The sequence below is a fragment of the Varanus komodoensis genome, unplaced genomic scaffold, assembly GCF_004798865.1.
Source record: "Varanus komodoensis strain SLA01 unplaced genomic scaffold, ASM479886v1 scaffold16, whole genome shotgun sequence".
Lineage (NCBI taxonomy): Eukaryota > Metazoa > Chordata > Lepidosauria > Squamata > Varanidae > Varanus > Varanus komodoensis.
Genome location: NW_025335468.1, coordinates 11,698,068 through 11,714,887, shown reverse-complemented (window position 1 = coordinate 11,714,887; position 16,820 = coordinate 11,698,068). Strand labels below are relative to the sequence as shown.

Here is a 16,820-nt window from a genome sequence, read left to right as displayed (position 1 = left end):
TGTGTCATGCAAACCTGCTGTTGTCTTCAGCAGCAGTTCCCCATTTTTTTAAAAAGGGAACAGAGAATAAGGGTTAGGGAAGGACTGTCCTGCTAAAGTGCTATGAAAGTAATTGCTTATTATTATGATGGATCGCATAACCAAACATATGGCTTCATGTGTTCACACCTTTAAGCATGAACAGAGATGTAAACTTTTGGACAAGTTTAGCACTAGGCTTAAGCTGTGCTTATACTACTCAGTTAAGCCAATTTCTCAGTTTTGGCCTACTTCAGATGTTGTAATTTTAATTTATGGGAGTGTGACAGTAAGTCCTGTCATGTCAGAAGTGCTTCTAAAGTTGAGCTAGGCACACTCCTGGAATTTCCCCATCCTTCTTACTCTATTATTTTTGTCATGGGAACAACCTGTGGATACTGTGGGTGAAAAGTGTGATGCTGGAAAAGCACTTAGAGGAAATATTTTGCTTTATTTCAGATAAGAAGGAAAACTATTTTATTACAACGGTGTGTTTTGCTGCTGGCTTATCTTGTAATTACACTGGAAGCAGTGCCTATAGACATAGACAAGACAAAAGTACAAGAGAAGGAGCATGTAGAGAGTGAAAAAGTAGATAATCCGGTAAGTCATTTAATTAAATATCATTTTTGTACAGCACAATCAGTTGCACTCGAGGATTACAGACATCCGATGGAGGGTGAGAGGAGCATGGACAGGGTGGTTGCCTCTGCACTGCTCCCACCCCGCAAAACGCTTAGATGAGTAATATCACCAAGTGGGGGAGGGGTGGGCAGTGAGGTACCATCAGGATATTTTCTTTAGTGGTGGTGCCTCCCCCTCCCCCCCTCCCCGCCCACAAAAGCTCATCTCTGATGGCTTGTGACCCCAGAACTGCAGCTGGTGTGGTTCCTTCTGTGCGAGCTGCAAGTGTGGAGAGAGGATATTCTGATTTTGGAGTTCCAGCCATGACCTCAGAGCAAATTTCCAAGGTCAGAGATGAGGCTTCCAATTATGCTATGGCTATATGGACTCTGTGTAGCAGACATAGAATTGCACCTTAGTCATTTTTCATTAATATCATTATCCTTAGCTTTAATCTAATGAGATCAGAAGACATAATAGTAATAGAAATGATGATGATAATGTTCAGTGTCATCAGTAGCATTTGGCATCTGTATTCAGGTCCTTTTATGGACAAACATTAGATCAAGAAAATGATGAGAGATTATTTAAAACTTTTTCCTGGATGATTACCAGAAATAGAAGCAGTATTTAATTTAGAGAAAAGACACATTTCCACATGTTGAATACAATACGAAAATGAGGAAGAAAGTTACCCCCTTATCCATGGGACAGAAAGTACTATAGTAACTGGTTGGTTGAAGGTACTTAAAGACAAGTGCTTAGTTTGTTGTGGTAGCTGGGCAGACTGAGCTCTCTTCCTGCTCCTAAGCAACTTGAGCTCTTCTTCAATTATTGCTTTTAGTGGGATGAAGGCTAGTTGATCACTCAAGGGTGACTTCTGCTCATGAACTTATCATAGTGGAATTTTCTTTGTCTTAGGAAAAGTGTATGGCTTGGTGCATGTTCTCTGAGAGTTTAAGCCAGTCTTCCTGATCATATTCCAGCTAATGGGGAGTTTAACTTGATAACTTGATTCCCTCAAACTATTTTTCTTAACTGAAATTGCCCCCTTCAGAATGGCTATTTTCTCATGAAGGAAAACATACATGTATGATGCAAGGGAAAAGGGTTAATACTCTTCATCAACCCCAGACCTCCAGTTCTGTTTGAGGCCAGCATAATTAAGGTGGGGGGGGGGGACCATGGGAAATCTAGTCTTAGCATCTCCTTTAGTTTGGCCCCTGAAATTAGCCAATTTCTCAAATCGAGTGGAAAAACAGAGGAAGGGAAACTATAGAGAAAGCACCGCTTATGCCTTATTGCCTGATAACCTCTATTGTATTTCTCTTCTGTGCTGCAGAGTCTTCTCTTTAGAAGTGGCTTCTCAGAAGAGGCCTGTTAAATTTTAAAAAGCTGTTTAAAAAGAAGTGGGGACCCTACATGATGCATTTATGGATGATTCTTCCAATGTAAAAATGTTTGATCTTTTTATCTTGTATTCAAGCGTTTGACTAAAAAAGTTACAGAAACTAATGGGTAAGGCCTAGAATCTCAGCCATGTTAAGACTCTCAACCATACACATACATCTGTATGGAAAAAAGAAACACCTCTCTTCCCAACTCCTTGACTGAAATTATGTTTATTTTTCTGAAGGATACTGGGCTCTATTATGATGCTTACCTCAGGCAAGTGATAGATGTTCTGGAGACAGACAAGCATTTCAGAGAGAAGCTGCAGACAGCAGACATAGAGGAAATAAAGGTATGTACAGTGATTAGCAGACAGATGTTAATGAAAAAGCTAGATGAAAAGCTGAGGATACCAAAATCTTGATTCACAAGATGCGGGAGAGCTAAGTACTTGCTTAAATCTATCATACTGAAACCAAGAGTATTTTAACTGCTTAAGCATGCAACTTATTTTGGAAAAAAAAAAGAGGCGGCAGCAGAGGCTCATACAGAAACAGAATCATTACAAAAGATAGAAAATTATTCTGGTTCATGGGTTAAGCCTTTTTAGAATTTTTTCATGGTATTCTTACCCTGAAATTTGTTTTCTGAAATTCAAACATTGTCTAAATTGCTCAGTATCCACTGAGATAGAGAGTAAATGGCAATTCTCTTGCTGTGGAAGTGGGTAACTTTCCCCATCCTCTATGTAGGAGTGGTCCAAACTAGGTTATGTGTCTATTTATTACATTTCTAGACTGTCAAAGTTTTCTGACTGACTCATCCCAATTGAAATGTCACCCATTCTTCTTAATCGAGGGCTGATTGCCCTTGCTCATTCCCCATCTTACTAAGCTATGATGTCATTATGTTAAGAGGAAAATGATGAGGGAAGAGCCTGAAGCTTAATACTAAATAAGAGCTTTGTAGATCTGCATGTCCTAGTGTGTGCCCTAATGCAGTTAGGTTATGTTATAACTTCTTGATGGAGATGCTGCCAAGAGTCCCAGTTCAATAGGGATATGGAACAATGGGATGGAAGTTGCCATTTCTTGCATATTCTAGCCTTCCTTGGGACTAGTATGATTGTTTAGAGAGGCAGAGTTCTTGCAAAACAGCAAAAGGAGCCATTGATGATGAAAGTTCTCCACTCCATTCCTGGCCCTGTCCTTGGATATCTTTCTGGTAGCTCAAACAGCTTCTGTTGCATAATTGTATATGATGCTGTTGAGATACCTCCCTTGGGCTTTTATTGGCCATTTCACCTTCTGATTTTAGTGTGGATACGCCTCCAGCAGCTAACTCAGTTTTACATCTCTCTTGAACATTGCAGAACTACCTGTGACCAAGCTATTCTTGAAATATGTAGGAATTCCAGGGTGCAGAGTTCGCTGATCAAAACATCCTCATTCACTTTAAGCAGGGAAAGGAACTGTTTGTGTATTTTCACTTGTGCTTGTGTATTTTCTGCTGCATATATTGCATTTCCTTGATCCTTAACTGAAAAAAGAAGCCATTACAGGCATAAGAACTCTATGTCAGTGACACTGTGCTTTCAGAGTTTGGGACTGGAAGGTGTCCTGTACCAGTTTGCTGTTTATATCTGGAACATGAGAATGTTGTATTTTACATTCATTCTGAGGATTTTGGACTGTGGATTCTAATTCTATGTTAAAAGTGGGTGATATTCCCTTCCAGTAGGAACATGTCAGTTGTAAAATTGAAGAATGCTTCACTATTTGCACTGATACAGCACTGATGTAGTTATCATGTCAAAAAGTAACTGTGACTATCTGTACAGATAATTTCTTTCTTTTTGTTGACAGAATGGAAAGTTGAGCAAAGAGCTAGACTTAGTTAGTCATCATGTGAGAACAAGGCTGGATGAATTGAAAAGACAAGAGGTTGCAAGATTAAGGATGTTGATTAAAGCCAAGATCGATTCATTTCAAGGTAAGAACGCAAAGGAAAAATTGGCCCAGATGACAGATACCCAGCTGATGCACACAATAATGTTTCAGTTGTCTCTCTTGTTTGTATCAACAGCAATGAGATGTAACAACGTTTTTCTGTTTTCCTTGACCTTATTATACATTCCTGTCCCTACACATTCCTGTCCTGTTTGAAAATGAAGGAGAACAAGACAGACTGGCTCTGTGGAAATAGCATACACAGAATAAGTTCTGTGAAATTGTGCTAGGTTAAAAAAGAGAAAAGCCAGTTAAGATGTCCATTTTGACTTTTTGTGGCTTTTTTTTCTTTGAACCTAGCAAATTCCATTTCCCACATTGAGGACCAGTGTCTTACCTAGTTGAAATACAAATGCTAAATTATGGACTAAGTATAATTGAATCTTTTCAGGTTTTTAAGACCTGGACAGTATTTAAATAAAACATAAAGCTCAACAGTTCCCATTTATGAGAATATAAGGTGAAATAAAATGCAATGATAATACTATTTTTGAAATATTAGTGAATATTTCCACAAGACTTTAAAAAAATCATGTAGTAACTGCTTTTTCCTAAAAAGTGCATAGAAGTTAAACTCCTAACATTTTTCAAAATCTTTAGAACACAGATGAACTCTGTTTAAATATAGGTTCTGTTTCCATTGAAACAATGTTAACTAAAATATATGCTATTAAACATGTCTTGCCATGTAACAACAATAATAAAACTATGAAACATATTTTAAGCAGAAAGCTTAATTTTGTCTTATGGTATATTTTGCTTAATTTGTTCAAAGTAGTATAGGCATCTGCTATGCTACTGCAGTGCTGATATGACAGTAACAATAAAAAAAAATTGTTTCAGAAATGGTTTTCTGTTGCAGAAGGGGGTAGCACATAAAGGATAATATCGAAGCATGCCAGAGGGACCCTTCACTAGCACACTGGGAATGAGCATTTCTAAAGACAACCTAAAACAAGTGGGAATGCTCATTTTTTTGAATGAGGCCTATCAGTGAATTTACTGAAGGAAGCTCCTCTGACCTGTCCCAATCTACAAACAGGTATTGGGGGGGTGGGATGTAATGCAACAGTGAAAAGGAAGAAATGGGGAGCATAACACAAATTTGCAGGGCATACAATGTTAGGACGCGGGGGCATGTGAGTTTTATTTATTTATTTATTTATTTATTAAAACTTTTTTGCCTCAGGCAGCAGGAGTTCAGGCAGTTCAGGCAGTTCTCTTGCTTCAGGCAGCAGGAGAGTCTGCATCAGTGCTGAACACATTTACACACGGCTCTGCATATTGATGCTTGCATTCTTTCCAGGGCAAGGAGAAGACGTAATACAATACAATACAATACAATACAATACAATACACAGCAGCCTTCCCCAGCCTAGTGCCTTCTCTCAGGTGCCAGGCTGTGAAATGATAATCTGTGAATAAATTACTCTTCTCTACTCCTGTGTAGCATTTGTAATGCTTACTGTACAACAATACATTATGCTCCAGGGGAATGGAGAGATTTTTGGAAATGGTTTACTTTGTCTATGGGACTGTTTTTTCCCATCCCTTACGTAAGTTCAGTTTCACTTTCCCCCCTCTTGTTTGAGTCACATGATAATCTGAATAATTCCACATCAGAGGAAAAAAAATCACAATTCTGTAAACCACAGCTCAGCCAATATTAAAAACATTTGAGGTGGGTTGTAGGAAGAAAAAAAAAACACTTTGCCTTGTACACACAACTGATGTTGACTTGCTAGAGCTTGTTTAATGAAATAAAGGTATTGCTTAAGAATCTATTTTATTCTCCTTCTAAACAGACTTGCAAGTGTTCAGATTGCTTGGATAACAGAAGGATTATGCACTCTTGCAAGGCTAGTGCCCTCTTGAAAGGCTGCAATTAGAAATCTTTAGAATTGTCCTTTCCTACAGGTAGTTCAGTGTAGGAATCAGCATGCTGTTAAGAAGTGCGCAGCTCTGTTGCATGCAATTTGCTGCCTGAGACAAGAGAGTCCACATGCTACTTCGTCCTAACATCACAACCCCCACAATTTCATGTTAGGCCCCACATTTCTTCTTTCCCGCTGCTACAGTCACCCCTCACCATTTCCCTTTACTACATCATAATACAGTTGATCTCCTGGGACACCCCTCTCACAATTCCTGCTTGGAGGCAGGCATTTCAGCATGGTAGGATCTTTGAAGAGCCAAGATGGCTGCTCTCTTGACCTACCAAGCTCTCCAGAGGGCAGCTGCTCCTGAAAGCCCCACTGGCTTCTTTTTTGTTCCAGCAAATGCCATGATGGGAGAGAAGATGACAGGGCTCTCTGGAGCACCTGCTGGAGGTGGCGGTAGGCCTTCCTGGGGAGGGGGGGTCATGCGATGTGCTTCTTTCCCCACTTTGTCATGTGGTGTGGGATCTTTACCCAGCTTCATGGGAGGGTAGCCCTGGATGTGTATACACCAGATCTGCAAACAGCAAAATATACCTGTGCTGATCAATAGGAAAACTGTATGCTTCACTTAAGTTTTTCCTTGATGAGAATTGCATCATATTTCAGAAGGCCATGGGGTGTTTTCTATATCATTGTACACACAGTCTGCCATTAAAAGCTGCCAATTTCTGATGGCTTCCAAACCTAAATTGATTTACAATCTAAAGCATTCAAGGTTGGTGCAGGTGTAACCTTGGTACAGTTTTAGCCACTTAACCATAGTTAAAGGATAGGGAGCAAGCAAGCACCTTCCTTTCTGGTGTGAATTCCCAAGCTCCTTCCTTATCCTTGACAGATAAAAAAGGGGTCTCCACTTTATCATTGATGATGTTTTAATACTATCCAGTCTTACTTGCAGTTACGGGAGACGGGGGTAATTTATACTTGAGAGTCAGGGTTGGGGAAGGAAGTACAATACTCTCAGTCTGCTCCTGGATTCTTAACAGAGTTTAAGGAAATGATGAATATTACATCTATGCTATTTCACAGTTGCATGTCCCTGGTTTTTGTCCATCTTCTCTTGGTGAAGTCCACTCGTGATTAAAAGTCTAGGTGTTCAGTCACATGTACGAGTGAGTTTCAGACAGCTGGCTTGATAGAATAAGGGAATATGAAAGAGGGGATCACAAGGATGTGTGGGCTAGCTCAGGACTAAGCCAAGCCCCAGCATCCAAGTTTTTAACCCAGTGAAGGGGCTATACCATAGGGGAAATCCTGGCCCAATCTGGATTCCCTTCTTGTGTGAAGGAGCTGTGTATGTGTACTCAGGCTTTCACTTCACGCTCCTTCATAAGCCAGTTGGATAGACGAGGGTGTGGCTTCTGCCAGTGTTGGAGGGCATGGCTCTTGAAGCATAGGCTCAGCTATACCTCTTTTAAATAAGTCCATTTTGCTTGCTTGGCCATACATCATAATGCAACTAAAATATTAATCCAAAATAAAATCCAAGAACCGCACTTACAGAATTAAAGGTCATTACAGGAAGCATAAGTAGCCAAGGACATCATTCATACGAACCAAAAATAAGAGGATACAAGAGGGCCCAACAAGATGTTGCAATGTTTCCTTACTCCTTAACATGCAGTGGCATTGAAGGAAAGTTTCAAGGGTCACTGCGGCCAGCTTTTCTCCATGGAATAAGGAATGGGGATGGCCTTTTGCCCCAGACAACAGAACATCTTGGGTCAATTTTGTCCTTAAACACAATAATCTTGTGTCCTTTTCCACTTCAGTATCCTTCTCCTTTCATATGAAACCCACCCTGAGGGCTGTAGGTTATAAATGTGCCTGTTCTTTAAATGCATTGTGTTTTAAAAATACACTTTGACTTCCATACAGTGTTTGATATTTTGTATATATTATTAAATAAGTTTAGTTACAACGGTACTGATTTTGTGTGGGTTGTTTTTAGATTCTGGCATAGACCATCAAGCACTTCTCAAACAGTTTGAGCATCTGAACCACCACAACCCTCACACTTTTGAAGCTAAAGATTTAGACATGCTCATCAGAGCTGTAAGTGTTGAGCAAATATTTTCCCAGATGCTTGCTTGCTCTTTTTGCTGTATTTTTCTATAGTGGAACCCACGTTTTCTGTTTCTTCTGCCTCCATTTTGAATAACTTTCATAGTTACTTCAGGAGTCATAGTCTGAGAATCCCAGTTAGTGCTGTAAAATAATATTCTGCCACAGAAGATATTCATGTTTGTTTAAAAACAGTCTGTTCGTTTTTCTCATAGCACATCACATGATTTATATTCTCATGCCAATATAAACTGACATACATTCTTAGAGAGTCTTTAAATGCAACAGTCTTTTGTTCAGTGCCATTTTTTCATCTCATTTCTTTAACTTTTATTCATGTATCTGCATATATAAAATATGTCAGCCAAGTAAAGCCTCTTATTTAATTATTTATCTCTTTTAAATAGTTAATTGATTAATGTTCTAGCTGTGTATTATCAGAAAGTCACGATAGGTTTTGCAATATTAAAGTGGACAAGTCTATGCATGTTTACACAGAAAAATGTCTGAAAAGTTCCAGCATCCTGGGAGACCTGACTGGGGCATGCTGGGACTATAGGACATTTTTGCCTGTCAGGGCACACTCATTTACATGTGAAAGACAGGGAAAAAGAACTGCACCTTGATCTTAGGAGGAAAAGCTATTTTAAACACATTTTTCTTATTAGCTCAGAAACAAAATAGTTTCTAAGTGCATAAATAGGTGTGTTCCTTAATAAGTTTGGTCCTGCAAATCAGTCAGGTAAAGCATGAATTAATTAAGTTGCCAATAAAAACTTACTGCTATTTTTTTTTTTGTTTAGTTTTTTGATCTAGGGCAGGCAACAGTGCTGTATACAAGAAAGTCTCCAAATTGGTCTTGGAGCAATTCTAAACTATTGGGGAAGTCATCTGAAAGAAGAAAAGCATAAAGATAATACTTATCAGTGTCATAGTACTTTATAGCATGGTAAAGAAACTATCTCAGTAATTGTTGCAACACCCTTTTAAGATAAACAGAAATTATTCTTTCCCTACTACAGATGGAAGTCTATAGCTTAAGAAAGAATGAGGTCTGAGCTCCCCCTAGTGATTTCATAGCTGAGTGACATTTCCACAGCAGGCTTTGTGGTCTAGTCCAAGGCTGCATGCTTTCCTTAATAAAGGAAGTGGACAGTTGAGGAAACGGTGCTGCGTTTTCTCTTGAGGAGGAATTGATAGTAGTGGGGACCAGTACTGAGATTCAGACAGAGGCAAGATTAGAGCAACAGTAATGGAAGATGGAGATTTAAGAAACCATTAAGAGGTATGAGGAGTGTAAAGAAGAGTACAATAGCAGATGTTAAAGTCCAGGGCTGAGGCACTCTTTTAAAAAATTGGAAGCATTTCAGCACGTATCTGATGTGAGATCCAGAGGTAAATGCAAAGATCTGGTGAGAGAGAGGCTGCAGGGGGTTAACAGCAACATAGCACAAGAAAAAGCTGTAGAACCAATGCCAGTATATAGGGGTGCATGCTCTTAATGCAACTGGAGCACTGCCTAATAACTCCTGACTCGTTCCTCCAGACTACCTGCAGGCAGTGAATTATAGAATGCAGTCCTGCAATGGATGTTCCTGGAAATTTAAATATGTGGGAGGCCATCTGGTGATCTCTAGATGTTTTGGACCACCAGTCCCATGATCCTGGACCATTGACCATACTGGCTGAGACTATTTGAGTTGCAGTCCGAAACACAGGAAGGGTACCAGGTTGTCTGTCCTTGGATTATAGTAATTCACCCATCCTTGCTTTTGTAATTGTACTTACACTTTATCTGATACTTATTATGCTTTATCTGCCTCTGGGTGTAAGAATTACTGGGGAACGTGGGCAGGGGGTGTGCTGTTCTACATGTGCCCTATTTGTAGGTTTCCCATGAGCATCTGATTGGCCACTGGGTGAACAGAAAGCTGGAATAGGTGGATTGGTGATTTGATGCAGCACGGCCCTTATGTTCCTATGATAGCTGATCGCTGGGTTTGGAATAAAATGTGGCACACAGTCTTCCTAGGTGTGCCTCTTCCTATCCATGGAAAGCTAGCCTTGAAGGAAAAAGAAGTATAATCCTGATTGTGTGCAGTAAGGTTTTAGAGAGAGAAGGAAGGGAGTATTCAGACTTGTGCTTTCTGAAGTTGTACAGTCCCTGGAGGGCCAGTATCAGCTATCTTTTCTGAATATGTAGTTCTGCTCATAATTCTGCACCATATAATTAGGAGCAAGTATTCTGCAGAATGCAGTGGAAGCATTAGATTGCAACCCATGGAGTTGCATGTACTGAGTACTTAGCGGTACATTTGTATTCAGTTAACACAGTTCACAATTCCTGTGCAGTTTGAGAGAGCATATTGCTTTTTCAGCAATGCAAAAATTCACTGCAAAGAAAAGTTTTAATTTCCAGCACACAATAGTATCCACATGAGAGCAAAATCTCCTTGTCTAATAATAGGGGACTAGACAGCTGCTGAGGATTCCCAAGATTGTGGAAGCACACTCAAGCGTCAACAGAGAAATCAAAGAGGATTGCATGCTTGTAGGCACAACTATATCAATTACTTTAAAAAAGATAATGCTGGCAGTCTAGCTCAGGAGATAAAGGCAGTGCTTGATCAACAGCAGGGGTGATAATAGTAGGGAAGGAAGGGAAAGGGCAGAGGTTGGGTGAACTGGGTTAACTTTGGAAATATGTTTATATTTAGATAGAGTTGACTGTTGTGCCAGAGGCTCACAAAATCCCAGTATCAGCCCTGAAAAGCTGACTTTTAACATTTGTACAAAAGCTATTTTGTACATTAAATGATGTATATTCTATATTGATGAACACCTTCCCAGCCAGACTACTTTTTAGTGATGCCTTGTCTATAACAGACTGTAACCTTTCTAAATTACTTCATTCCTGCTTCATTCCTCTTACGGACTGCATTAACTTTTCAGTACAGCCCTACCCAGGTTTTCTAAAATGGAATCTAGTAACATGCCTAGTAATTTACCCTTGCATGAGGAAGGCAGGCATATCAGCCTGTCCCCTCAGTCTCCAGTTCTCTCACCCTGTTTAAGTAGAGGAGAACTCTTCTGTTTGTGGAGACTCACCACATGATTTGGAACCCACTTCAGCAAGTCAGCCACCGTATGTAGAGGGCAACAGAGGTGGATGGTGCAGGACTTGGGCATCCTGCCCTTGTGTGTTTACTATGCCCCTGATAAGGGCTTACATCTTAGGACACTTCCTGGAGAAAATTGTGGCAGATGCACATGGAGATGATTCTTGGCTGACAGGATTTATTTATTACTAAACTTACATTCCCCATTATAAGATCAAGGATTCTCTAAACAGATTACAGTAGAATAAAAATACAAGATAACAATTTTGGAAAAAAAACAAAGCACACAACAATATCCAAAAAACAGTATGCAGCTGAGGAATGATAATTTAAAAGTATAGATTTAAACAGTTAAAACATATAAATAACCACCGCCAAAATTGTCCAAAATAATGTGTTTTATGTGTGTTTCATAGTGCATGAAGCACTATGAAAGTGCTGTGAAAGCACTTCGTTGCAGAAAGCACCACATCCTTATTTTGGTTTTTTTTTTAATTTCTAGGCCACAAGTGATTTAGAAAACTATGACAAGACCCGTCACGAGGAGTTTAAGAAATATGAGATGTTGAAGGAACACGAAAGGAGAGAATATTTAAAAACACTGGATGAAGAAAAGAGACGTCAAGAGGAAGCAAAGTATGAGGAAATGAAGAAAAAGCATGGTGATCACCCCAAAGTTAACCATCCTGTAAGGATACAGTTTGTACTGGTATCATATAGTGACCGTGTATTTGCTTAAGGGTTAAATGGTGAATAAATTATAACATGGAGATTTTAAAATTGGTTTAGTTTTTGAACTCAGTGGTAGATTTCATTGTTCTTGACTGCACCAAGACTAGTTAGAATTAAACTGATTTTCACCAGCCTTTTCTTGCCTAATAAAGACATTTTCAAGATGGAGCCAGGATTCTGGATTTCTGTCAAAAATGGATTTATATGTTTGGTCTGCAATCTTCAGAATAATTTTTTCCTGTAGATACTGGGGGCTGCCCTGAATTCTCTCCATCCTCTGAACATAATTGTTTCATTTTTTAATATCATTACTGACAATGTAGGAGTTTATACTGAACATGCTGACAGTAGTGGATGTCACACAAGCTTTCACTTTAATGGGTCTGCATTATAATTACATGGGCTACATCCTTTTGTTGCCCTTGCACAAAAGGAAGGGCTGTCTGTTTTCAGAAGGCTGCAACTGGAGAAGAAGGTTGACTTCTGCCAATTATTCCTCCCCTTGTGCTGTCTTCCGCACTGTTCCAAAGGATTCCAGCCCTCTGGAACAGACTTTTGGAAAGTTGAAGGGACTTCAGCAGAAAGGAGAGCTTTGGTGAAAACCAGTTTCCCTCTTTTCCAACCAAAATATGGGAGCCTGGTTGGTCTCCAGGGCATTACACAGAGCCCATTTACCACCAATATTAAAGTCTTTCCACTGGCTGCCAATAGCTTTCTGGATGCAATACAAGGTATAGGTGATTATCTTTAAAGTCCTTCATATCTTAGAACCAAAATAGCTTCAGGTGCACTTTTGCCCATATATTCTACCCTGCCCACTAAGGTCCTCTGGGCACAATCTTCTGAATCTTTGCTTCTGCAAGATCAATGTCAGCTACCCAGAGGACTTTCTCAGTGCTTGCCTCAAGCTATGGAACAGCTTGCTGAGAGAGATGTGTCAGATATCCCACCTTTAAAAGGGAGTTAAACACAGGGCCTCCCCAGATTAGTTTGTTTTTTGTTTAAATTTGAACTGATGTTCCTCCCATGCTATATAACCTCTAGATCCAGTCCTGTGTGTTACTATATGAAACACAATTAAGTTTTTGAAGCTCATCTTAGACTGGCAATATGGCTTTAGCAGAATGAAATTGCAAGAAATACCTGTATAACCATTTGCTCTTCATGATTAAATTGCAGGGAAGTAAAGACCAACTAAAAGAAGTATGGGAAGAAGCAGATGGGCTGGACCCTAATGAATTTGACCCAAAGACCTTTTTCAAGTTGCATGGTAAGGCACATAAGCATATACAATAAAAAAGAACAAGCTTGAGTGGTACTCTTTCATTGCCTTTTGCTGAGAAATACTCTCATGTGACACTAAAGAGTACTGTAGAACTTTAAAAACTTAACACAGTGGTTAGGGAGTATGGTTTTGTGGGCTAGAATCTACTTAATTGCATGAATGGCATATTGCCTTTAGTTGGCAAGTATTTGTATTTTGTTTAAAATAACTTCAGGCTGTCTTTTAGGCTGCACAGGGGAGAGCCCTATATGTTGTATGCAAAAGGTTCCAGGTTTGATACCTGTCATCTCCCTGTAGGGCTAGGAAGGAAGTCTGTATGAACTCATAGAGAGCTGCTGCCAGCCAGAGTCAATAAGGCAGGGCTAGATGGAGCAATGGCCAGGCTCAGTATAAGGCAGCTTCTTAAGTTCAAGGTAAAAACAGGATACCAAGAAAGGTCAGAATTAACAAAAGCCAGAGACAATGATAGAATGAACATTCCATCCCCAAATACAAAAATATGTACCAGTACAGATAGGTATAAAGAAAGAGTTATGTTAAATGTATTCAGAATGGGCAGTGGCCATTTCTTGCTGAAGACACCCAATTTATTTCTCTGTACCAGCAGCTGCTGCTGCTTCTAAAGATAGCATCTCTCCCTTGAATGATTGCCTGAGGCTTGTAATGGGCTGAATACAGAAAGCAAATTGAAGTTGAATCCAGACATAAAGAGGTGATTGCTGTTAAGGGTTTGAATCCAGGGTTAGAGATGTGCCATCCAGTTCTAGATGGGATCACACTCCCCCTGTAAAGCTTTGCATGCAGTTTCAGGGTGCAACTTGATTGGATCCTCCAGATGTCAGCACAGATAAGACACCATGGTAAAGAATCCTGGTTATCAGCTTTAGCTGATTAGTCAACTGTGTCCCTTCCTGGAGGAGAATGACCTGATAACAGTAGTACATGTGTGCTAACATCTAGGCTCAGTTTCTGCACCCTGCTCTGCACAGGGCTACCCTTGTGCCTGTTCCAGAAAATACAGCTAGTACGGAATATGACAGCCAGGATGGTCTCTGGGACATCATGAAGAATCCACATATTACTGATATTAAAATCTCCCCACTTGCTGTCAATAGCTTTCTGGACACAGTACAAGGCGTAGGTAATTACATTTAAAGTCTTCCATCTCTTAGGTCCAAAATATCTTCATGTGCACTTTTGCCCATATATTCTGCCCTGACCACCAAGGTCCTCTGGGGATAATCTGAATTTTGCTTCTGCAAGATCAATATCAACTGCCCAGAGGACTGTTTTCAGTGGTTTCCCCTAAACTAAACTGTGGATCAGCTTGCTGACAGACGTATCAGATATCCCAGACTGTCATCTTTCAAAGGGAGTTAAAGACAGGCCTTCCCAGATTAGTTTTATTTAATGTATTTGTTTTCTGTTTAAATTTGAATTGATATTGGTTTTAAATTCTTGTAACCACCCCAAACCAAGGGGAATAGGGTGGTGTATAAAAATATAAAGACAGACAGACAGACAGACATAATCACATACTTCTAGTTTTCCTTCACTTTGATAATGAAGAATGGTAGCAACTGAGTGCAATGCACAATGTATATGTCTGGTTGAGATCCAGCCAGAAACCAACTGCATTGTGCACAGGAAGAGGTTGTTATACTTTATTTTTCAGTTTCCATGTGGGCAACTGAGTGCTGGGGTTTGTCAGAGCTTGCCTTAGAATAACTTATAAAAGGGTATATCCTATATTTAGTCTACCTAACTTGATTGCTTGCAGTACTGCAGCCTAGACGTAGTGGATAACACAGATGTATGTGGTATGGAAAACTGTCCATGGAAAAATATAGTATTGGAAATGTTCCTAGATAATTTTACACAGCACATCACTGCATTTTTCTAACTGGAAATTAGAAACAAAAAAGCAGAGATGGTCAGATGAACAGTCTGGCCAGTTGTTAAACAGAAAAATCTCAGTATCATGCAGTGCCCAGTATTATATTAGATAAAGATGCTTAATCAAGTTAGGCTTGTATGTGGGTTAAACCTATCGTGTGTGAATATAATATTTTTTCTTCAGTTTGAGTTTACATGGATTATTCTGTTTTTAATAGATGTCAACAGTGATGGTTTTCTGGACGAACAGGAATTAGAAGCGTTGTTTACTAAAGAGGTAAATATGTGTAAATGGAGTATTTCAGAACCATTATAGTCCCTGTAAACACACCACATTAGCAGGTCTAGGTATGTGTAGCTGGGATGGAACTGTGATATACAAAGCCTGTTTGATAAGTATATACATTGTAGTGAAACTGTCCCTTAAGGTTCTGACCCTATGCATAAAAATTGCCAAAATAGTGTTATTTCTCTAGCCTGTCAAAGAGGCTCTCCAAGCTAATATATGAAAGACAATATACTTTACTTAAGGAGAAAACAATAGACTTCGGAGGAAGGAAGTAGCTCAGCAGCGCAGAAAGAGAATTAGAGACAGTGTACAATATCTTATGGTAAGTGGCAGAAAACTGTTAAGCATCACTGGTAATTTTTTTACCAAGTTTCTACTGTTTACAATCACTTTAGTCAATGAATAGCTCATGAATTCTTTTCTTCAAGAATGAATATGTGCACTACTAAACAGTCTTTATAGGTGAGATATCCCAAGTTTTCAGGAACAAAGTTACAAAGCACAGCACCAAGAACTGATAACATGTTTTGCATTGATTTCTCAGCTAGTCTGAAATTAACTATGTAAAATATTACATATCCTGGGCCTAGGCAAATGAATTCAAGGAATTTTACATAGCACAGACAGAAATCAATGCCTAGATTTCTTGGCAATTTCAGAATTTAAAGGTTGATCTACTAGCCCCATCTGAAGAGAGTTCCCCAGAATTAAACCGTTTAATACACTGGTGAGAGAATCACAGACTGTTGTCTATAGATATAACAAATTTATTTGCATAGGAAGGTGAATTCTTTTGTTCCCAAACATAAAAATAAAAGCCAAATCATAAGCAAAATAATGTTACAGCTTTAATAATAATAGGTATACATGATCTATTTTAAATAAACTCCTTAATTTTTCTTTACTGACTCTGATACTGTTTTAGCTAGAAAAAGTCTATGATCCCAAAAATGAAGAGGATGACATGGTAGAAATGGAAGAAGAGAGGCTACGAATGAGGGAGCATGTCATGAATGAGGTGAGGTATAAACACACTGTTTTTACAAAATAATTGTTGGCAAAATTATGCAGTTACTACCAGTTGTCCAAAGAACATGTAGCAAATTCACATAATGTTGGGGGTGTTTTTTGTACTGACAGGTAATACCAACTATCATCAGGTATGCAGACAAATATAACAAGTTAACAAGGTAGTCTTAGATATGGCTGACTGCAACATAATATTGTGATTATGGGAGTTGTTGATAATTTCCATGATCAGTGATTCTCACATTTTTATCCATGCAAACTACGCACTAAGAGGGCAGTCAGGATTCCTTACATGGGAGTAATGCCTAGGTATAATCCTTTCCCATTTGAGGGTATCCTCACAGGCTGGGACAGAATCCTGTTTGTTCTACTTTCTTGGTGCCTAATAGACCATTGTAAAGAAAAAGGCATTTGCTTCTCTAT

General features: G+C 39.2%; 1 protein-coding gene across 2 annotated transcripts in view; it reads left to right on the top strand.

Moving 5' to 3' along the window:
- NUCB2 (nucleobindin 2) overlaps positions 1–16,820 on the top strand; it is a 39,300-nt gene that overhangs the window by 15,562 nt on the left and 6,918 nt on the right. For both annotated transcript variants that reach the window (XM_044425857.1, XM_044425858.1), the window contains exons 2-9: positions 478–621; positions 2,279–2,386; positions 3,900–4,026; positions 7,935–8,038; positions 11,669–11,854; positions 13,078–13,168; positions 15,298–15,356; positions 16,294–16,386. In XM_044425857.1, the coding sequence (XP_044281792.1) occupies positions 478–621; positions 2,279–2,386; positions 3,900–4,026; positions 7,935–8,038; positions 11,669–11,854; positions 13,078–13,168; positions 15,298–15,356; positions 16,294–16,386 (912 nt within the window). The remainder of the gene's footprint in view (positions 1–477; positions 622–2,278; positions 2,387–3,899; positions 4,027–7,934; positions 8,039–11,668; positions 11,855–13,077; positions 13,169–15,297; positions 15,357–16,293; positions 16,387–16,820) is intronic.